At 44.8% G+C, this 20426-nt stretch overlaps 2 protein-coding genes across 4 annotated transcripts; both read left to right on the forward strand.

The window, feature by feature from the left end:
• Positions 1-4681: 4681 nt before the first annotated feature.
• LOC100828190 lies at positions 4682-8160 on the forward strand. The gene is made up of 3 exons (XM_010233065.3): positions 4682-5033; positions 6603-6856; positions 7911-8160. The coding sequence occupies exons 1-2, from the start codon at positions 4940-4942 to the stop codon at positions 6815-6817; spliced, it is 309 nt and encodes a 102-aa protein (XP_010231367.1). The 5' UTR covers positions 4682-4939; the 3' UTR covers positions 6818-6856; positions 7911-8160.
• A 1878-nt stretch (positions 8161-10038) lies between these two features.
• On the forward strand, positions 10039-16272 carry LOC100832541 (MADS-box transcription factor 21-like). 3 transcript variants are annotated; one of them, NM_001279892.1, is made up of 8 exons: positions 10039-10366; positions 11186-11797; positions 13402-13483; positions 14930-14994; positions 15105-15204; positions 15415-15456; positions 15580-15621; positions 15700-16253. In NM_001279892.1, the coding sequence occupies exons 2-8, from the start codon at positions 11616-11618 to the stop codon at positions 15916-15918; spliced, it is 732 nt and encodes a 243-aa protein (NP_001266821.1). In that variant the 5' UTR covers positions 10039-10366; positions 11186-11615; the 3' UTR covers positions 15919-16253. The 3 variants fall into 3 exon arrangements, with proteins under 3 accessions (NP_001266821.1, XP_010230319.1, XP_024313924.1); XM_010232017.3 differs by lacking the exon at positions 10039-10366 and adding an exon at positions 10825-10958 and having other exon boundaries at positions 11595-11797; positions 15700-16272; XM_024458156.1 differs by lacking the exon at positions 10039-10366 and having other exon boundaries at positions 10984-11260; positions 11595-11797; positions 15700-16272.
• The last annotated feature ends 4154 nt before the right edge of the window (positions 16273-20426 follow it).

The raw sequence follows: 20426 nt of genomic DNA on the forward strand, positions 1-20426 counted from the left end.
GGCCGGAGCAACCAACCGCACCAAAAACGCTGGTGATTTGAAAAAAATTTAAAAAAAAAGTTGGTTTTTCTAGACATGTGCTCCAAATGTGGTGGTTTTGAGTAATTTTCTACGATTCAGAATATAATGTTTCAGAAACCCCCTCGATCTCTCATCCTTTCGTTTCGTGGTCCTGCACTCTCTTTTCTCCTCTCTCTCTCTCTGACTCTACCTCACTGGCCGTCAGAACAGAGAAGAGGGAGAGGAAAGATGGCACCACTGGCTGCTGGCTGCTGCAGCTAATCCTCGTCATGCTACTGATCGCTGGCCGTGCGGACGTGTAGTCCCCTCATAGCCCCCGCACACCTTGAAGGCTATCTTGTCAAATCAACTTGCATAGCTCGTGGCCGGCAACGAGCTCGCAGGACTGCAGAGCGGGCAGCAAGGCGTAGCTCGCGGCCGGCGAGGAGCTCGCCCATGGGCAGGGTCGCAAGGAGGTGGTTTGTTGTGGAGAACCGACAGTGACATGTACCTCCAAATAAACTATATAGACCCGGAAATTTCAGACTTGACCCAATGCCGCGCCATCGTATCTGGCAGCAGCCGTCCACCGAAGGCTACCTGCGACCCTCCACGGCCCCACGCGAACCTCGTCGGCCCAATTTCCCAGAGGAATCAAGGCCAGCGGCCCGAATCGCGAATGCCACCAAACGTTGTTGCCGCGATTGAGCCCACGCCATGGTGATTCGTCCCGGCAACGCTGCAATTGGAGCTACCGCAGTCCTCCCGTCCTCCTCCCTGTGCCCTGCAGCCGTCTGGGCTCTGAGGTGGCAAAGGAGATCACGTGGGCTCTGGGCAGCCAGTGCAGAGGCCGTGCGTGGGTCAGGCGATGCTGCGTGGGTGGTTGGAGTGGTGGCGCAGGCGGCGTGGTCGGAGGCCGGAGACGGTGGTGCGCTAGAGGAGGACGAAGACGTGGATAGGCTTCAGATCGGGGGGAACAGAGCGAGTGAAAGGGCATTTCTCTCATAAGCGGTTTTGGTGGTGATGACAACATGTTGTGTGTCTAATCGTGTGTCAAGTATTTCAGATTCTATAAAGAAGTTGGCACGAGACGATGAAGTTGACCCTCAAGATGCTAAGAAGCGTAGCGATGTTAGCGCCTTTTTCCATTTGATTTGAGTCGTAGGACATTCATACTATTAAGAGGGAATCCACAAGGGAAGGGAACATGTGCATCAATTTTACGTACACAACTACACAAATTGCACCCATTAAAAAGCCAACCCCAAAAAGCGAGAGAGAAGGAACGAAATTCAGCTTGTTATTTTCTGCCTGCAGTCCAGGTGGCGGAAGTTCCGGCCAGATTCCGCCCCAACCTCCGATCACTCTCGGTTAAGAACGGAGGAAAATCCGGAACTTCCGGGAATTTGCGGAACGTCCGGGTAGTTCCAACCTGTCACCGCGCAATGCATAACGGTTCGATTTTGGAGACCCCATATAAATACCCCTTCGTCCCCAAGGGGTCTTTTGCCCGAGCTTTAGCCAAACAACCCCTCTCTCTCCTCAAGAACACAAGAATTTCATTTCCCTTGATCTCCCTCCATAGTTGAACCCCAAGCCAATACTTTGAGATTTGGAGGAGAAAATCGAGATTTAGGGTTTCACCAAGTCAAAAAGTTGATTTCCCTTGTTTGCTTTGTGGATTCCGTTTCTCTTGGGTTGTTGGGAACCCTATACGAAAGTGGTTGCCTTGTCCCTTGGTGTTGAGGAGCTCGGGGATTGGATTGGAGCCTCCAATTAAGTTGTGGAGCAAGCTCCGGCCAAGTTTGTAAGGGTCCGGACTTCGCCCTCAAGGAAACCATTAGTGGAGCTCACCTCGTCTTTGTGGTGTTGTGAGAGAAGAATAGAGTGAGCTTTTGTGGCGCCACTACCTTTGTGGTAGAGCACTCCTCCAAATGGAGACGTACACCTATCCCAAAAGGTGAAACTTCGGTGAAATTGCCGTCTCCCGTGTGGTATACATTCTTACCCTTTACATTCTTGTAAGCTTAATTGTTATCTTGTTGCTTCGGCTATCGCTTCGGCTATTGCACTTCATACTAGGGTTGCATTACCTTTAGAGAATCTAGTAAATCGTAGGATTAAGTGTTTGTATCTTTCAAGAAAAGAAAAAGAAAAAGTAAAATTTGTTAGTCGCCTGTTCACCCCCCCTTTAGTCGACCATACCGATCTTTCAGTAAGGGACCGCATGTGGGAAGAAGAGAGGATTGTGGGTCTTATTTGCAAGTTTACCATTAGAAGGGGTACGTGACGGCTGGGCCCAGGCTTATGTGGCATAAGTCAAATTGCCACATCAGCCAGTCAAAGGAGCACAAACACACTAATGACCTGCAATGAACCACTACAAATAGTTTTAGGACTCGGACATGCAATTTCAAAGATTTAGAACTAAGTTGACACCCTAACGAAAGAATTAGAACAACGGTTATATTTTACTCTTTGTACTATGGGTAGCTGGTTTGCCTGGTTCAGTCTGCAACGTTTAGTGTTTTTAAATGAATATGTCAAACTTTAGAAATTGGAGAGTTTTGTGCAAGAATATAAGGGTATCAACCCTGAAGTGAAGCATCGTGATGTTCGAAATAAGATAGAGGAGAGTCCCTGTACTGTTCTATCTCTTCTAGACGGATAGTTTTGGTCATTCTATCGAAATAAGATAGAGGAGAGTCCGTGTACTATTTTATGTCTTCTGGAGGGATAGTATTGGTCATTCGTACGTCAAGCGCATCTGTCCTAAACGCTTTGATAGCTTCATTTTCTCCCCCTTGGGTGGCAACTCGGCTGGCCTTCTCGTGGTTTGGTGTGGTGCGGCCCATTTAGATTGGATGGTCAAGAATGAAAGTTTGCAAGAATAGGGTTTTGAGTTAGATCTTGCAGGAGTTTGTTGGTTCCCCTCTCGCCACCCATTGCCATCCTGGCGCTATGAGGTGGGGGAATCTTGGTCCTCCTATTTGTTTCCATAAATGTTTAGTATTTTGAGCTGCATGGTCTTGATCGGCAACGATTTGGTGGAGAGTGCGACGCTGTCAAGAATAAAATTACTCATGTTTTTCCTCTGCTGCGGCGGTGTTTTAACGGACAGTGCCACGGGGCCAGAGATTTCTACTCACCGCAGGTTCGATGTGTCCGATCTTGCGGATTTTGATTTTGTGTCCTCGCAGATCTGTTCATATAGATTTGATGAGTTTTTGTCAGTGTGTCACGGTGTTTTCGTTGGTATGGTCTTTTGTGGCTTTGAAGTGCTTCTCTAGTATTCTTGTGAAGATCTTGCGGTTCGATGACCTTCACTTTTAGGGTATCATTCCGGCCCAAATATGTTCAACGCTCATGGCTTCCCATCTTTTTGGATGAACAACTCGACGGGTTTTCTGAATTCTTTGAAGGTACTCAACTTCGTGTAGGGGTATGAGTGGCAGTGTTGCTGCTCTTGTCTAATTGCAATCTTTTTGCTGAAGCATCGACAATATTTCATGACACAAAGATTAGTATCGTGGAAAAAATTTCTCCGGAAGATTTCATTGTAATTCTTAGTTATAAGAGTTGCTTTATAATTTCTTCGATCTATGAACCAAAGCACTATACCTGTAACGATTATGGAGTTTGAATAAAGTTACGGATATTTAAAAAAAAATGAAAGTTCGCAAATTTACACCTAACAACAGTTTGCACCGGATAGTGCGCCCACTTAAAATAATGTTACAGTAAAACAAAATTATGTTATGTAAATGTAGAAGAAAACTTCAAGATAGTTTTGATTTTCTCACAGCAGGCAATTTCACGCACTCGGATTTGGACTACGGACCGGGAGAGAATTTCCAATGCTCCCAAGTACTCCTAAAAGTTTTCAATTTTTTTGAAATAAGAGTAGATTCATAAGATATGTGTATACCACCTTGCAAATTTTCAAACCCAAATTCATTATATGCGTAGAGAAACAAAAAAGACAAATCCTGATGTGAATAGTTTGCAAAAAGACAAAAACACAAAAGATAAAATTTCTGACACTATTCATGTTTGCATTTGTATTTTTTTTTTCTCTATGCATATAATGAATTTGGGTTTTAAACTTTGCAAGATGGTAGACACACATCTTATGAATCTACTCAATTTATTTCAAAAAAAATTTAAAAAAAATTGGGATGCTACTGTGCGTTTGGATTTTCCTAAAACCAAAGAAAAAGAGATTGGAAGAATTCTTCTTATTGCATAATAAAATAAAGAAACCTTAGAATTCTGTTTGCATAAGGTACGCTACACCAGACTATCGAAATCGAAAATAAGGTATGAGACAATTAATAACTTTGAAAACACGAAATAACTGATGAGCGAAGTTGTTGTTGAGAAATAGGTCATGTTGAATTGAAAATTCTCGTATAGCAAGAGTTCCTTCGGTTTCCTACCTAGCACATTCTCTGTTGTCTACGCCAATATTTGACCTACGAGTAGAGTGTGGCTGGCTACATACGGGGGAACTCAACCTACCTTTCGAAGGACAGACCTTTACAGATGAGTGAAACGAGGATTTAGGTATGCGAGGAGTTGGTAGGACCTGAGTGCTTGGGAGCACCAGATATTCGACCGGACTAGTACCGTACTCCGGGGGGCCACTGCCAGCGGCACGGAGCCGGCGAGAACGACCGCCCAGCTGTTTGCCATGGAACAGCGGTAGCGGAGCCTTCGAGGGCAAGAACACCGAACCGCGTCCGTTCCAAACCCACCCACCGGACGCATAAAGCAAAACACACCGCACCGAACGCCAACGGCACGGCACGGAAGCTTCCGACCTCCGATCCACCACCAACACGGCACGATCACCAGGAGGAGGAGGCCGCAGCTTCGTCGCCGTCGCCGTCGCGACGCAGCCGTAGGCACGGGCGCGCGCCTGCGAAGAGAGGGGGAGATGAGACAGCCGCACGGCGCATGCGGCAGCAGATCCAGCCCGGCCGCCGCTTTCTTCCTAGCCGCCGCCACGATCGGCGCGCAGTTCGTGACAGGTGCGTGCTTCTCCTATAGCCCTGCTCGATCTGTTCGAAGCTACCGAGATCCGTGAGTGGTACGCGGGGGATCTGGTTGGGGGTCGTCGCGTGGGATTTTGGCGATTCGTCGCCGCCCGTCCATGCTTGCGGATTGGGGGTTCCGTTTATTTATCCGCACCCGTAATTGTTAGAACTATTGTTTGTCTCTGGTGGTTTGTGAGTCTAATTAATGAAGTAGGTTGGGATTCGGGCAGAGGAACTCGCGAAATCCCGTGGTATCACAATTCACCAACTTAAGATTCCCGTTTTCAGAATTCGTAGCAGAACTTCGTGCCGTTTTCTGAATTCGTAGCAGATTGAATTGTTGTTAGCGTTTCTTGTGGAATTTGAAACAACGAAGCACTAAATGTCATGAATATGCGAATGTGCTAGAATGGCTTTGTTTTATGGATGTTGAAACTTGTTTGGGGATTTGCCAGGTACGAGAAAAAATTTCGCCAAAACTTAAAGAGCTGTATGATCCAGCTTGCTGCATCTCACCCTCAGACTGATAAAAATTGGCATTTCTCTGCTAAACTAGTGACATGGGTACCATAAACCAAAGCACGCAGTATGGAACCTGTGAAAGCAAGAGCTATGAACCAGTTGTTCTGATGTGGTTACCTCTTTGAAGTAGAAAATGATTAGTCATTAACAAATTTACACTTGAAGGATCACACTATCTGCTTTACTTGTCCTACAGTGGTGTTGACTAGATCTCCCAATTATTTGACATTGTTAGGATGTTACAACTTACAAAATCGGATATTGTTATCTTGCCTCTTGGAACACCGTCTCTCACATCATGTTGATTTGACTTCTATTACAAATCTTTTCCTTCTTGGGTGTTAATACCATTGTAATATATGTTAACTAGTTTTCAGTCTAGAGCTGCACAAGCCCATTCACAAGATATAGCCGACGTTTAATACAGAAGCCTGCGTAAGAAGGATTGTCTTTGCCTAGCTTCGACTTGATATATTTTTTTAAATGTGCATAAACTAGGCAAATCAGTTATGCTAAAATGCTGTGTTTTCTTAGTTCTTACCATTGCTATCAAGTAGCTTGAAACTGGTAGGACAAGCAAGTGCCTTTTGCTCTAAATCATAAGCATTGCGTAATTATGTAACTTTCAGGTTATGTAGGATTTGTAGCTTAGCTAGCTAAGATTGTGTCTGTATTGCTTGCCGCTAGGAACCAGCTAAAAAAGGTGTATAGCAGTAGCACAAACCAGTCACAAACAGCTCTGCATAATTTTCTTACATGGTGATGGTTATGTATGCTAGCACGGGATATAAAAAATGTAGGAGTTCAATTGGAAGTTATAATCATATAATGTGGCATTCATTGATCTCGGAACAATAGTTTTATGATGCGGTTACCTTCAACTGCTGATGAGTTTTATCCTGCTGTATTACTTTCTGTTTTAGTTTTGAAGCTATAACTTCTGTGGAACCTTGGGACAGACATAAATAACTTCAGTTATCCATGTACTCCAATTCAGATTTGTAATTTTAGACCAATGAAATACGCATAATATGTTTGCAGGGCTAGCTGATGATAAGAAAGCTGAAGTTCAGTCAAAAGGTCATACTGGCCAAACAGTTCTGTTAGTCCTTCTAGGAATTGGGGCAGCCATTCTGGTGTCATTCTTCCTTTTCAAGTATTGGCAGAAGAAGAAAAGAGAGGAACAGCATGCACGGCTGCTGAAGCTATTTGAAGAGGATGATGACATTGAGGTCGAGCTTGGTCTTAGAGATTGATAATCTTCTTTGTACAGCAAGAGTATCTTGGCTGACAAGGTAATACACACACCCATGGCAGTATATAGGCTTGATCTAAGACTGTATGTGATATTTCCTATGGCACCTTAATTTTGCATTTACATCGAACAATTTTGTTACAAAGTGTATGTTAGAACTAACCAATTTGAATTTATTGTTCATGTACTTAGTCCTGTGTCATTTCATTGCCTAATCTGCTTAGAGGAGCTTCCATGTTCTTCCATTTTATTTTTGGAACTCAGTTATCATTAGTGTTTTTTTTTTGTTTCATTACTTACTATTGATTGTACCGTTTCAAAGACTAGAAAAAACCCAGCTGAAGGTTATACTGTAGGATAAAGCACCTCTTGGTTCTTGCTATTGCTAACTAAAATTTGCATTTCTGCATTTTAACCACTTGCCATCCTCCCAGGTTATTCAATATAATTATCTTACTGTATATATGGTGTTTGGGGGTGTCAATCTACACATCGTAGTTTTGCTACACTTACTCTTCGTATGATGACTATAAGATCTTGGTTTAAATACTGAAAAACCAGAGACTGCTTGTAGCCTTGTACATCAGCTTACTTGTGATTTTTTGTTGGATTAGAAATCTTATTTATTGAACTATATAGAATCTTATGTTCAATGGACCATCTAATCTTATTCCAAGTACTATAATGGGGATACAAAGGTATCAGTAGTCCTGAACACCTGCATTTCTATCATCTTGTAAATGCATAGGTCTGAATTCTGATCATCTTAAATTATTATGGTGCATGACGTGACAAGATTTAGTTAAATTATTATGGACCATCTAATCTTATTCCAAGTACTATAATGGGGATACAAAGGTATCAGTAGTCCTGAACACCTGCATTTCTATCATCTTGTAAATGCATAGGTCTGATCATCTTAAATTATTATGGTGCATGACGTGACAATATTTAGTTAAACTCTGTAATCTTATGATACGTTTGAATCAAAATAAGCTTACATGACAAACATGTGTTGAATTCAGTAATGGCAAAATTGTGGTACACAAGCATCTTTGGTACCCTATGTGATACAGAATTCTCTTTCTTCACAGGTTTTGCTGGCAGACCCTGCATCCTTTTCATGTTATAATGTAAAGAATTTGTGGTATTTAAACTCAGACAGACCTCCCGAGGAAGGTCTACTGTAACTTAGTGTTATATGGTGAAAATTTGGCATCCACGAATCGTTTTGAGGAAGTGCCAATGTTTTGGCTAGCATTCTTTTTTACAAAAAAAAAATCTGAATATATAAACTCTGCAAAACTCAAAAGGTACCTAGCCAATGATTCTTCCACTTTGCCATGCCTCCTGGCTGTATTGCATTATTATACTGCAACATCTAGCACCACTAGCACGTGGGGGCTTTGAATTTCGGGTTCTATTTATGTTATACACAACCTTTCCTTCTGCACAATGCTTTCTGCTGTCGCATCGCTTTTATTAATCCAAATGGTATTCTTATTGCCGTCTGGCTGTGCTTATTCATGCACTTTCACTGCATGTACTTCCAAGGGTAATGGTGATCATCATGTGTAGTGTTTGGCTGTGTTCTCTGAAGCCTCGAGAGTTTTGAGGCCGAAACAAAATATCGAAAGGGTGCAACCATGATAGTGATTTTGTTTACATGGGGAAATCACTTGTGCAATTCGGGGTGACTGATTTGATAAACGGCATAGCGTTTCACATTTTTTTGGTCTGAACCATGCATGGCTTGCTTCGTCTTCAAACAAAAAACATGCGTGCATTTGAGCAATTGACCATAGTTCAGCAGGACACATTTGCCGTCCCATGTTGATGCTGTGATGTACACGCATGCTGTTAAAATGAAATGCCTCCGTTTACCCATGTTGATGCTGTGATGTACACGCATGCTGTTAAAATGAAATGCCTCCGTTTATGTACAAGCCAACATAAATGTGCAGAGGCCGCATGAGAGCCACATCTTGCTCATGGCCCTGGCCCCTGGCATGCAAGCAATGATTATAACCATGATGAATTTTCTCTACTGAAATCAGCCAAAATGCTCGCTTCTGAGACACGGCCTCTTCCTGAGAGACTGGGAGAACCTCGTTTCTCAAGAGAGGCAACGTTGGGTAAGTGCAAGGGGCCCCTTCCATTGCTAGCATGAAGAGGCAGACAAAAAAGCAGCAAAAAAACCAACATGATTCCAATGACAAGTTCCTTTTTCTTTTCTTTTCAGGAGTGTCCCATCACAATTTCTCAGTAGCCAGTGAATGGTGTCTAACTACCTGTTTCCCTCTTTCGCTTCCCTGTGTTATCTATGCGTAGCGGCATCGCTCTAATGGCCCACCCAGGCAGCTAGCCGATGGATCCGTCCCGCGTGAGTCGTTGTCATGGTGTTGAAGAGAGTATAAATGGTTGGTCCCGACGTTTTCCAAGCTCGGACAGAGGCTCCGGAAACGGAGCGGCCTCACGACACAAGCAAAGCACCCTTGTTTAGGGAGGAGATGGCAATTCGATCGTGCATGCATGGCACATATGGGTGCGCCTGTAGCTTTGTGCCGAGATGGGGAAAATGTGAATCCAAGGCCGCGCAGTGGTCCTTGGCGCCAAGAATGGAAGCTGTGAGGGCGACACGGTTAAGTTACTCCGCGTGCTACGTACGCTGCTAGCTTTCACTTCCATCGATCATATCGATCGTGCGGATAGCCGGATACTGTCTAGCAACTGTCGTTTGTGCTGTGCCGGTAGCCGGAACAAGATTGAGTGAGCTAGCAGCCCGACCTGCATGCATATATGCTTGTAAAGTTAACCTCTATCAGTTGAGATTCTGCGTTAGGATTGTTAGTTTTGACTAGCTATTTTGGATAACTTTGGTAGACTCATTCGCCCTCTCCGATCTAAATGTATGCATGCCACGTTAAGTGAAAATGACCACTTCCACTTATGAGTTAACAACTGCTGCAAGTAATTTGTGTCCATTGTAAGATGCACGCACTTTCTGGCTAGATATGTCAAAGCAAGATGATCTACATGTGCGATATAGCTACCTTTCACGAATGTTAGTTTTTTCTTATGAAACCTCGTTAAGAGGGCAGGGTGCTCTTATATTTCATTATAAGAAGGATAGAATGGCTCTGTTTTATAAGGAAAACCGAGCCGAAAACCGTACAATGCACAACTTATTTAAGAAAAACTGCACGAAAACCCTGACTACAAGCATTACAAAGCAAAGCCCACAAACAAGTCACAATCGCAAAAGCGAACCGCCACCCGTTCCAACGACACCGAACAGGGAGCAGCTCCTAACGCTAGAAGAAGGTAGGCAGATCAAGCTGGGCTTCTCCAGCGATCGGAGCTAAGAAGAGGCTGCCCCGATAGGTACAACTCATGCATCGGCGAGCCCGCGCTACTCGAAGCCGCACTCTCTGGCCAAGCCCCATCTAAGTTCATCACATCACATCCACCGCCGCCAGGCGAGGGCTCCAAAGGCAACACCTCTAAGGAGGTTACGACGTCTGAAGCTGCCACGTTGCCTGGTGTCAATGTATGTGATTGACTCTCTAAGATAAACAGACTAATTTCGAGCAGCAGGCATGCACTCAGATAGATATTATTTGCTATTTCCGCCGTGTTTGCCCAATTATGAATCGATTATAATTGATCACTTCAAAACTTTGATCAAATTAAGTGAATTGGAGATGAACACCAATTAATTTCCTAATCCGATTAGGAAAGTTTGCCCATGCATGGCCAGTTAATTATTGCTGCCGAGTAGCGGTGATCGAGCAATACGTTTGTTGGTAACCAAGAGGCCACAGCGGCACGTCTCTAGAAAGATTTCTCTGGGCGCACATATGATCATCTTAGTTACGGAGTATATGTGATTGCCGTAAAAGAGCTCATATATGACACACCCACGCACACAAGAGAAGTCCTTCAGTATATATCCGAGTCCACAGGCAGCACAGTAGCACACCATGCTATTCACCTCCCTTCCTTCTTTAAAAGGAAACCTAGCTACAAGACCAACCCCTCCAGTTGCCCTCCTCGCTGCAGCTTTCACTCCCTTTGCCAATCACCTCCGCTTTGGGATTTTGGGGAAGGAGTGATCTCCGCTTCATCCTAGCGCTTTTCCGGTACGATCCAACACGAGAGAGATCGGGCGGTTTCCTTATGGCTCTAGCTTCTTAATTTGCTACCTTCTTGTTCCTCCCTGGATTTCTGCATGCCTCAAACGGGGAGCCATTAGAGATCGAGCTGCGATGGCTGCTTTCCTTCTCTTCTAAGTTCTAACTCGTTACATTTAGATTTGGGGGCTTTTTATCAGCTGATTTTAGGGGCTTTCCTTGATATTTGGCACAGATCTTCCTGCCCTTTCTCATGCTTCTGGTGTTTCTTGCTGCAAGGAGAGCTTCCCTCTTTTGGGTTTAGTTCCCTCGTGCGCTCTTTATTTCTTGAAATTATGTCGCCTTGTAATTTTGTGAAGCATCCCTTTCCTCTCAATTAACTTGGTTTCATGTCTGTTGTGTTATCTCCTTTCAAACCATCTTTTCGCGATAAATCTCCGTGCATGTAAAACTTGTTTGCATATGTGTAGTAGGCTAGTTATACCCACTTAATATTACCAGAATGTTCCTGAGATGTTCCCGATCAGCTAAACTAGCCTACTATACTGAACTCTCTCCACGCATGAACTAGCTAGTCTCCTGCATGTATAGATCTACACACTATATGCATCCAACACCTATATTAATTTCGTTGTATCTTTCAAGGCTGGGATCGTTTGCTCTACCATGGGGAGGGGGAAGATCGAGATCAAGAGGATCGAGAACACGACGAGCCGGCAGGTGACCTTCTGCAAGCGCAGGAACGGGCTGCTCAAGAAGGCCTATGAGCTCTCCGTCCTCTGCGACGCTGAGATCGCCTTGATCGTCTTCTCCAGCCGTGGCCGCCTCTACGAATATGCTAGTAACAGGTATGCATGCATGAACGCGTAGTAGTATATCGACTGATAGCAATCCTAAGTTGCAGTGCTTGGTATGTAGTACATGCATGTTTGGATCATTTATCTTTGAGTACTCTTTATCTTTCTTATTTTTTGGTGATTATTGGCATGCTTGGGCCGGGATATGTATGCTTGTTGACAAAAGATGGAACTGTACAAGTGCTTCTATTTTCTCTACATGATGTGATAAGAAAAGAAACATGCTTACAATATATGCTTTTGTTGTGAGGATGCAAATGATTGGACCTATAAGGATGTGGTATCAACTAATTTTTCGCCGCAAAAAGAAAACTAATTTTGAGTAGATACTCTATAGATGGAAAACACTAGCTAAAATATGTGGATAATCAACTATTTCTTGATATAGGAACTTGCAAGAGTTTGTATAAAATAAATCTAATTAATTGCATGCTGCAAAAAAGAAAAGGAATATTTTTTTTGGAGATTGAAGAAAAAGAAGAAATTAAATTCATGTACACTTGCATTGTCTATTACACTTACATTGTCTATTTGTAGACACTCGTGTATTTACTTTACTAAATGCAAATAGATGTATTTTCCCGAAATTTTGTAAGCTCAAGTGTCTATGCATGTCCAAAACATCATGTACTTTTTTGAGAGATCATCATGCACGCATTGTGGAATGGACGGGGTATCAATGTAATTAGAAAAATGAAAAATATAATGTAAACTAGCTTTCCAAAATGATATTTCCTCGTTCCAAATTAAATACATGAATATTTAGATATGGACACATTCTCTATATAGTAGTATTTCTTTACCATTTGTTTCTCATATGGATAATTTAGTAAAACAATACAGAAATTAGATGTTAAAAAATATTTTTCATGACAAATCTAATGGTATATATGTTATTTTTATGTGACCAAATTATTTTGTTTTTCATATCACTAGATATGCATGATTCCACGATATTGTTCTTTTGAGGTTTAGAACTTGTTAGCTTCAAATATCTTTTCAGTCGCGCGCCGTGCATGATGCATGGCGGGCGCGTGTTCGTCGACACATGCAGCAGCAGGCATGGCATGGCACGCCCCTGAAATAAAAGGTCGTCCCCATCTTTCATTCATGTGCACTGGCAGAGCTGGATGTGTACATCTAAAAAAAAATGTAGATGCATGGATGCATGGATGCATGGTCGTTGCATGGAGAAGGAAAACCCAGGTTCCTGCTTCCTTTCTTCTGTTGTGCTAAGGAGGGGGTGGTGTCACTCTCACTCGCTCTGTCGAGCAGCGAGGGGTCTTTAGTTTGTAATGGGTGTAAGAGGTTAAGCTTATAATATATTGGTAGATCGTTGATGACTTTTTTTCTAGAATGCGATCGTTGATGACTTTGATGCCCTGAGTTGACCATTCAGATGTATGCATGCGTTCCTTACAGTCTTCTAGGTTTGTGGTTTAATGTATAGGACTTTTTGTTGATATACTGGAGTATGACAGTAGCGTAGGGTTTTTTCTTTCGAAAATGGAAGCTTTTATTGATAGTAACATAGATAATTAGGATGAATCTATCATGGGAACATTAATTTTTTATTTATTAACATTTGGTTTTAGCACGAGATCGACGATCGACAGGTACAAGAAGGCCTCTGCTAGCCCATCTGGCTCGGCTCCCACTGTAGACGTCAATTCTCAGGTGAGCATGTTGTTTCATGATGCCAATATCCCAGTAAGCTGCATTTTTTGCCCTCCCTGCGGAAACCAAAATGATGCATATTGTTGATCAGTCAGTTTTAAATATGGAATCGTTAGCTCTTTGTCGCAAAAAGGAAAATTCTTCGTTGACTGAGATTTCAAACTTAAGTCGGCCGACGAGATAACTATTGGATCTTGTTCTAATTTTGTTTTAAACTGGATATCGCTCTAGTTGGAACCTTCCCCTTCAATCACTCCATAATATTTGTCTATTTGACTGCTTGTTTAAAAAACAGATAAATAAGTCTATCACTTAATTGCATATCCATGCTATAACTAACACCGACTGTCTAATTGTTTACAGTATATCACATATTTAATACTCCTCCGTTCCATAATATTAGGCGCCCACACATTTCGAGATCCAATTTTGACCATTAATTAGACTAACAAAATGTGAATTATGTGTTATACAAATTATACCAATAGATTCATATCTGAAAGAAATTTCCGACGGTATAATTCTTATAATACATAATTCACATTGTGTTGGTCTAATTGATGGTCAAAGCAAAATTTTGAAATGCGTGCGTGCCTTATATTATGGAACGGAGTGAGTGTATGTTTAAATTAAAGATAAATTGGTGTAATAGTTATTAGCTGGGCGCGGGAGCCAAAAGAACAATGAGTTATATTAGGGAATAATTTAATAGAAAAGGTTATATGAGCTTTATAAGACGGATGGAGTACATGGAACTCAAATCATGGGGTTTAGAGCATTTTGCAAGAAAACCGACTGGTGGGGCTCCCTCTCACATGCCGCTCAATATAGAAATCCTGAGACGTGGTCCACCAAGAATGCAGTGAAGTTCTATATTAATGGGCAACATGGTTTCAAATTTTAGAAAGAGAGATATTTTGGTACCCACTAAAATATTTCAAAAAATTGAAATTATTTCAAGCAAATTTCATTGTATGTTACATATTTTGACATGGTTTGAATTCAATTTGAATTTAGTCCGAAATTTAAAGCCAATGTATATTTTGCTACCCACCAAAGTTACCAAACATTATTTGATTGCCTAACCGGCCAGACAGTGTTTCTTTCAAATGCCCTAAATCCTATTATTTGGGTTCCCTCTAACTGTAACTGTGCAAGCAATTAACCCGACAGTGTCGTGGTTAAGTAATTTGTTTTTCCAAGATTTGTGGTTTTCTAAAAACAAAACCCAAATTATTTGAATTTTTCGTCTCTTGCCATCTGCTCAAAACGTGCATATTACCGTTTTAATTAATGTCTGCATCTGTGGCTGTGCTGTAAACTTAACACAGCATGTATATATAATCATGCATGTACACATGCACCCAACTGCAAAGCAACTCTTTAGCTACCTACACTAACTGGTTCCGGTCGTTTTAATTACTTGATTCTGCATTACACCTGCAGCAATACTTTCAGCAAGAATCGGCAAAGCTGCGCAATCAGATACAGTCCTTGCAAAGTGCAAACAGGTACATACGACGTCTAGCTATACATTATTCAGCCACTGACAACCGATCGAGATCACTAGCTTAACTTCTCATTCTTTCATCACCTAACGAATCTGGTTACTTTTGTTCAGGCACCTGGTGGGCGAATCCGTGGGCAGTTTGACCCTGAAGGAGCTCAAGAGCCTTGAGAACAGGCTGGAGAAGGGCATCGGCCGGATCCGATCCAAGAAGGTGAGCCTTTAATTTTGTGATTAGCCACGTGAAAAACATACCCTATCCATAATAAGTGTATCATGCATATTTAATACAACTTTGTACTAAATCTGAGACACTTATTATGCATCAACCGGAGGGAGTATATACCTTGAAACACTTAATATATCGAAGTCTGATGGATCGATATGTATATGTTATTTATGCACTTAACTATTTGGTGCTCAGCATGAGCTGCTGTTGGCGGAGATCGAGTACATGCAGAAAATGGTAATTGATCAATACACACGGATACCGATTCCGTTTTCCCCATTATATATGAACAAATACATCAATTTTGGCTAATCGATCGATTGTTTGTTCGCTTGATCGTCTATGAACCCATCCACGCAGGAAGCGGATCTGCAGAGCGAGAACATGTATCTCCGAGCCAAGGTACGTAAGTGCACAAGTTCATAAGCAGAAGCAGATAATTTTGCCAGGTCGATCTCTCAAGTATGTCCATGCATGCAGATGGCGGAGGCGGAGCGGGTGGCGGCGACGGAGCTGGACGCGCTCCCGACGTTCGACGCGAGGAGCTACTACCAGCACCAGCAACTCCAGGTGAACATGCAGCTGCACGAGGAGGCGGCTTCTTCCTCGCGCTACTCTTCCCAGCCACAGCACCAGGACCAGGCCACGGCGACCACCACGGCTCTTCACCTCGGCTACGAGATGACCGGCCCCAATTAACTATCCATCTCGGTTCCGCGGCGCGTCGGCTTCAGGCCGTCAGATCGTTCGTTCGATTTCTCTGGAATGCTTTCGGTGCAGTACTGTTAAACATTGCATCGATGTGCCTAGCTAGCTATACTACTGTACTGTGAGGCTTGTGATCGAGCATATATAGCTAGCTACCTGAATCATAAAAGTACTGGTATATCAGCGCGTGTGATGCTTGCTGTAGAAATTAAGGGCACCTAGAGTGCAGTGTTGTGAAAAGTGTGAGCTGGCTTAGCCGGGCGGGTCCCTAAAATAAGAGTGTTATGAGTCTTTGGGATTATTTGCTACGTTTGGTGGCTCAGTTTTTTCTCAGTATTCTGACAATACTACAGTTTTTAGATATACTCTAGTTTTATATGCATTGAAGTGTTTGGCCACCTAAAAAAACTACAGTTTTAATACTAGAGTATTTCCAAAATTGAGTTATTTCCTCTGTATAAAATAAAGAGGTCTGGACCTCTTTATTTTTTTACGGAACACGGACAAAAAACTCAACATCACCGCATGCGCCTGTACCGGGCCGAGGCTGCGCACATCATTGCCGCTGATAGCCATTGGATGGCTGTCGCCCGTCACCGCTGCAGGCCGCCGTGCCGCGCCTGGTCCTATCGACACGATGTCGCCCCTGTAGGTCAGGTCGCCGCGCCGCCGCTGGTCCCGGCCGCCGGAGGTCTCCGCCCCCACTGATTGTGGATCCACGCTGCCGCTAGAGGTCACGCCGCTGTAGGTCAGGTAGCTGCCGCCGCCGCTGGAGGTCTCCACCCCCACTGATGGTGGATCCGCGCTACCGCTGGAGGTCGCACCGCCCCCGCTCGCTGCCGCCGGAGGACCCGCCTGCCGAAGGTCGACCCGCGCTGCCGCCACAGTTCTTCGTCCCAGCTGAAGGTCGACCCGCGATGCCGTTGCTGGTCGCCACGCCGCCCCTGCTGCAGGTCACATACCGTCCATGCTGCCGGTAGCCGCGTGCCCTGCTGCAGGTCACGAGCGACCTGCCGCTCCTGCTGGATCACGGCACTGCCCAGATTTGTTTCTTTAACTAGTCCGTTGATTACTTTGCATGCCTAATTAATTAGGAATGTTTTCAATGCTTTCTACAAAGCACTCCCTTGGTTGCTGTATAACATATACACATCGATATGAAAATCTACTACTATTAAATTATGTTTACAAAGCCTGGTCAATTGATATAATTCAAAACAAAACCAAATATGGTACTGAATGCTGCGACTGCCAAACATCCCTTGGGTTTGTCAAAAATGAAAAATACCATAGAATTGGTAAACTGTGGTATTACACGCACATAGGTTTTAATCCTGTAGTTTTCACATACTGTGGTTTTTAATGGGTTTGTCAAAACTGAAAAATACCATAGAATTGGTAAACTGTGGCATTACACGCACACAGGTTTTAATCCTGTAGTTTTCACATACTGTGGTTATGTTAGGTAGCTCAGTTTTTTCTCTGTATTTTTAGAATACTACGGTTTTTCAATTTACTGTAGTTTTATATACCAGTGTGGTGTTTGGTTATCTAAAAAAACTGTAGTTTTAATACGATGGTATATCCAAACTATGGTATTTTCTTTGTATAAAAAAAGAGATCTGGACCTCTTTATTTTTTTTACAGAGCACGGACGAAAAACTCAGCATCCCCGCATGCCGTTTCCCGTCGGGCCGCGCTGCAGGTCGCTGTGCCGCGCCGTCGCCTATCAACGCGATGTCGCCCCTATAGGTCAGGTCGCTGCACCGTCGCCGCTGCAGGTCGGCCGCCCCCACTGAAGGTCCACGAGCGCTGCCGCTGGAGGTCGCTGCCCTCGCTGCAGATCAATGCGCCATCGCCGTTGGAGGTCCCCGCGCTGCCCCTGCTGCAGGTCGCTGCCCCCGCTGCTGGTCACCCTGCCCCCGTTGCTGGCCACGCTGCCGCTGCTCCCGGTCGCCTTCGTTGCAGGTCGCCGCGCAGCCACTGCTAGTCACCAGCGGCCCGCCGCTCCCGCTGGAGCACGCAACTGACCAGATTTGTTTCTTCAACTAGTCCACTGATTACTTGCATGCCTATTTAATTAAGGATCTTCAATGTTCTGTACATATCCTTGTTTGCTGGTATCGGTGGGCGGTGGCCAGTTAGCCGCGCATCTGCGTGCTGAGAGAGAGAAGGGCGAGGGGAGGCGGACAGAGGAAGAAGAAGCATAGAAGAGTAGGTTTCTTTATTTTAATACTTTGATACCAAACAGGCAAGTAGCTTGTTTAGAAAAAACTTTGTGTGTCCAAAGACAGCCTTACTGTTTTTTCGCGGAGGATTTCTTTTTTAGAAAAAATGATTATTTCAGTACCATGATTCCAGAATTCCAGAGTTTGGTGGCTGTGCTTTATTTTTGTGACGGTGATTGTTACGACCGTCACAAAAATCATATTTGTGACGGACATAATACTACCTGTTGTAGTAAATAAACTCTTATATGGGCCGGGCCGAAAATCTTACGTGGCAACGACTAGGTCAACATTTCTCAGTACAAGTCAAGGTGCCAACGTGGCATGGTCAATGCTACATGAGAAGGGAAGACAAGTCAACAAGTCAAACCTCTCATGTCATGGTCAAATGAAAAATTGAGTTTGAGTAGGAGACAAGAAATGTGTGAGGAGGGGGCCCTTAGTCCATGGTGGACCATGGACCAAGCCCCACTTTTCCCATTTGGTGCACACAAAAGATATGGACCAAAAAACTATTTTTACCATTTTGCCCCCACTTTTCTCTCTTCCCCAAGGGTACCCATGGTCTTTTGTCATGTACTCCTAGGCTATAAACCCCCCCATGGGGCATGTACCATTCACTCTCAACTTGAATAAAATCAAGTGGAGAGAGCTAGAGAGCCTCTTTGAGAGGAGCTCTAGTTTCGAGATCTCGGGAAGCCTCGTTCGGCCCGAACCCGAAGGAGAGGGAATCGGGTTAGAGTCCTAAGGGTATCTCGACCTCGCTACTTGGAAAGCCTCGTTCGGCCCATGTACGAGGCGGCCCCTTTCGACCTCTCGATAAGTGATTCGGGGAGCCTCGATCGACCCGAAACACTTTGGCTAACGATTTCCTCGAAGCCTCTCCTAACATAGGACTAGGTCGCATCCGCAGGGTCGACCGAACCTATTCAAAAAATGTCGACGTGTCAACTTGTCCAAGTATACGGCGACCTTGGCTATAAGGCCGGCGTACACACCCTACTTTTACGCACTTGTGCCATTGAGCTTTGGCACCCCTTACTCTAATTGTTGTCGAGAACAACAACAGTGGCACCGACCGTGTGGAACCCTCGCCGCAATTGAAGATTTAATGGCCCCGACGAAGCCTACTTCATCGGGTCCCCAACTTGCCGTGAAGTCTACACTGTTGCAAACGAAGAAAGCAAGTGCCTCGGGGGCTCCCGAGGAAGAAGGAATCCTCACCAACCCGGACGTCGCCGCAAGCATGGTCGCTACAACGGAAGTTGCGGTCGCCTCTTCGCTACCGGCCGTCCCGGAAGTAACCGAGGTACTCGAAACCATCGTAGGCGGTCCCTCGACACTCACCAACGTGGTGGCAAGGATTGGCGAGCTGCCTACGGTTTCCGCCCCCACAGGGGATACGGAACTCGGCATGTCTCGCTCGATGGGCTTCGTGCCACCTTCCCTACAACCGGTAGTGACCCTGCCCTCGGAACCTACAAGAGGAAACAATGTGGCATCAGGAGGATCCGCGCGAGAAAACCAAGGAGTCCCAGCCTACGACCCCTCCAACCGGGGATTACCTCCGCTGGCGCTCGCCGCGATCGCCCATGGAGCTCCTTGGTATCATCATTATTGGGGGCTTCCGCCGCAGGGCGCTCTCCAAGTCGCACACGCTCAACATCAACCTCGCTTTGCGAGTGCCCCGCAAGTGCCCCTTGCTCCCCCCGTCGGGGTCGAGCAAGGTGGCAACCAGGTACCACCTCACGCTGCGCCTCGCGGGGAACGAGACCCCAGCGTGCATGGGAACGAGCAAGTGGTGGAATCCGGAGCCCGTGCTGGCGGCGAAAGGAATTCCTGTCGATGCTCCGACCCTCCAAGAAAACGCCGAGATCATTCTCCAAGCGACCCCTCTAGCGACGAAAGAGACGAGGGAGGACCTCGCCACCGAAGGAACCAAAAGAATCAGCCGACTTGCAACCCGCTCACAGGGGAGATCCAAGACGCGCCTTTTCCGCCAAGGTTCAAGCCACCTACAATACGGTCGTACGACGGGGAATCTAATCCTCTTCAATTCTTGGATGCCTACTCCACCGCCATACGGGCCGCCGGGGAAGGTCCCGTCGAGATGTGCAACCTCTTTCCGCTCACGCTCACCCGAATGGCGCAAACTTGGTTTTATAACCTGCGGAAGAACTTCGTGCACTCACGGGAATGCCTCCAAGAGGTCTTCATCGCCAACTTTCAAGAAAACTTCAAAGAACCCGTGCAGGCTCACGAGCTATACGC

The sequence above is a fragment of the Brachypodium distachyon genome, chromosome 2, assembly GCF_000005505.3.
Source record: "Brachypodium distachyon strain Bd21 chromosome 2, Brachypodium_distachyon_v3.0, whole genome shotgun sequence".
NCBI lineage: Eukaryota > Viridiplantae > Streptophyta > Magnoliopsida > Poales > Poaceae > Brachypodium > Brachypodium distachyon.

Excerpts from the sequence above, each read along its gene's own strand:
- LOC100828190 (XM_010233065.3), top strand. The coding sequence starts at position 4,940 with ATGAGACAGCCGCACGGCGCATGCGGCAGCAGATCCAGCCCGGCCGCC. Across the intron at positions 5,034-6,602 it reads CGGCGCGCAGTTCGTGACAG|GGCTAGCTGATGATAAGAAA; the intron begins GTGCGTGCTTCT and ends ATATGTTTGCAG.
- LOC100832541 (NM_001279892.1), top strand. The coding sequence starts at position 11,616 with ATGGGGAGGGGGAAGATCGAGATCAAGAGGATCGAGAACACGACGAGC. Across the intron at positions 14,995-15,104 it reads TCCTTGCAAAGTGCAAACAG|GCACCTGGTGGGCGAATCCG; the intron begins GTACATACGACG and ends ACTTTTGTTCAG. Across the intron at positions 15,205-15,414 it reads GCCGGATCCGATCCAAGAAG|CATGAGCTGCTGTTGGCGGA; the intron begins GTGAGCCTTTAA and ends TTTGGTGCTCAG.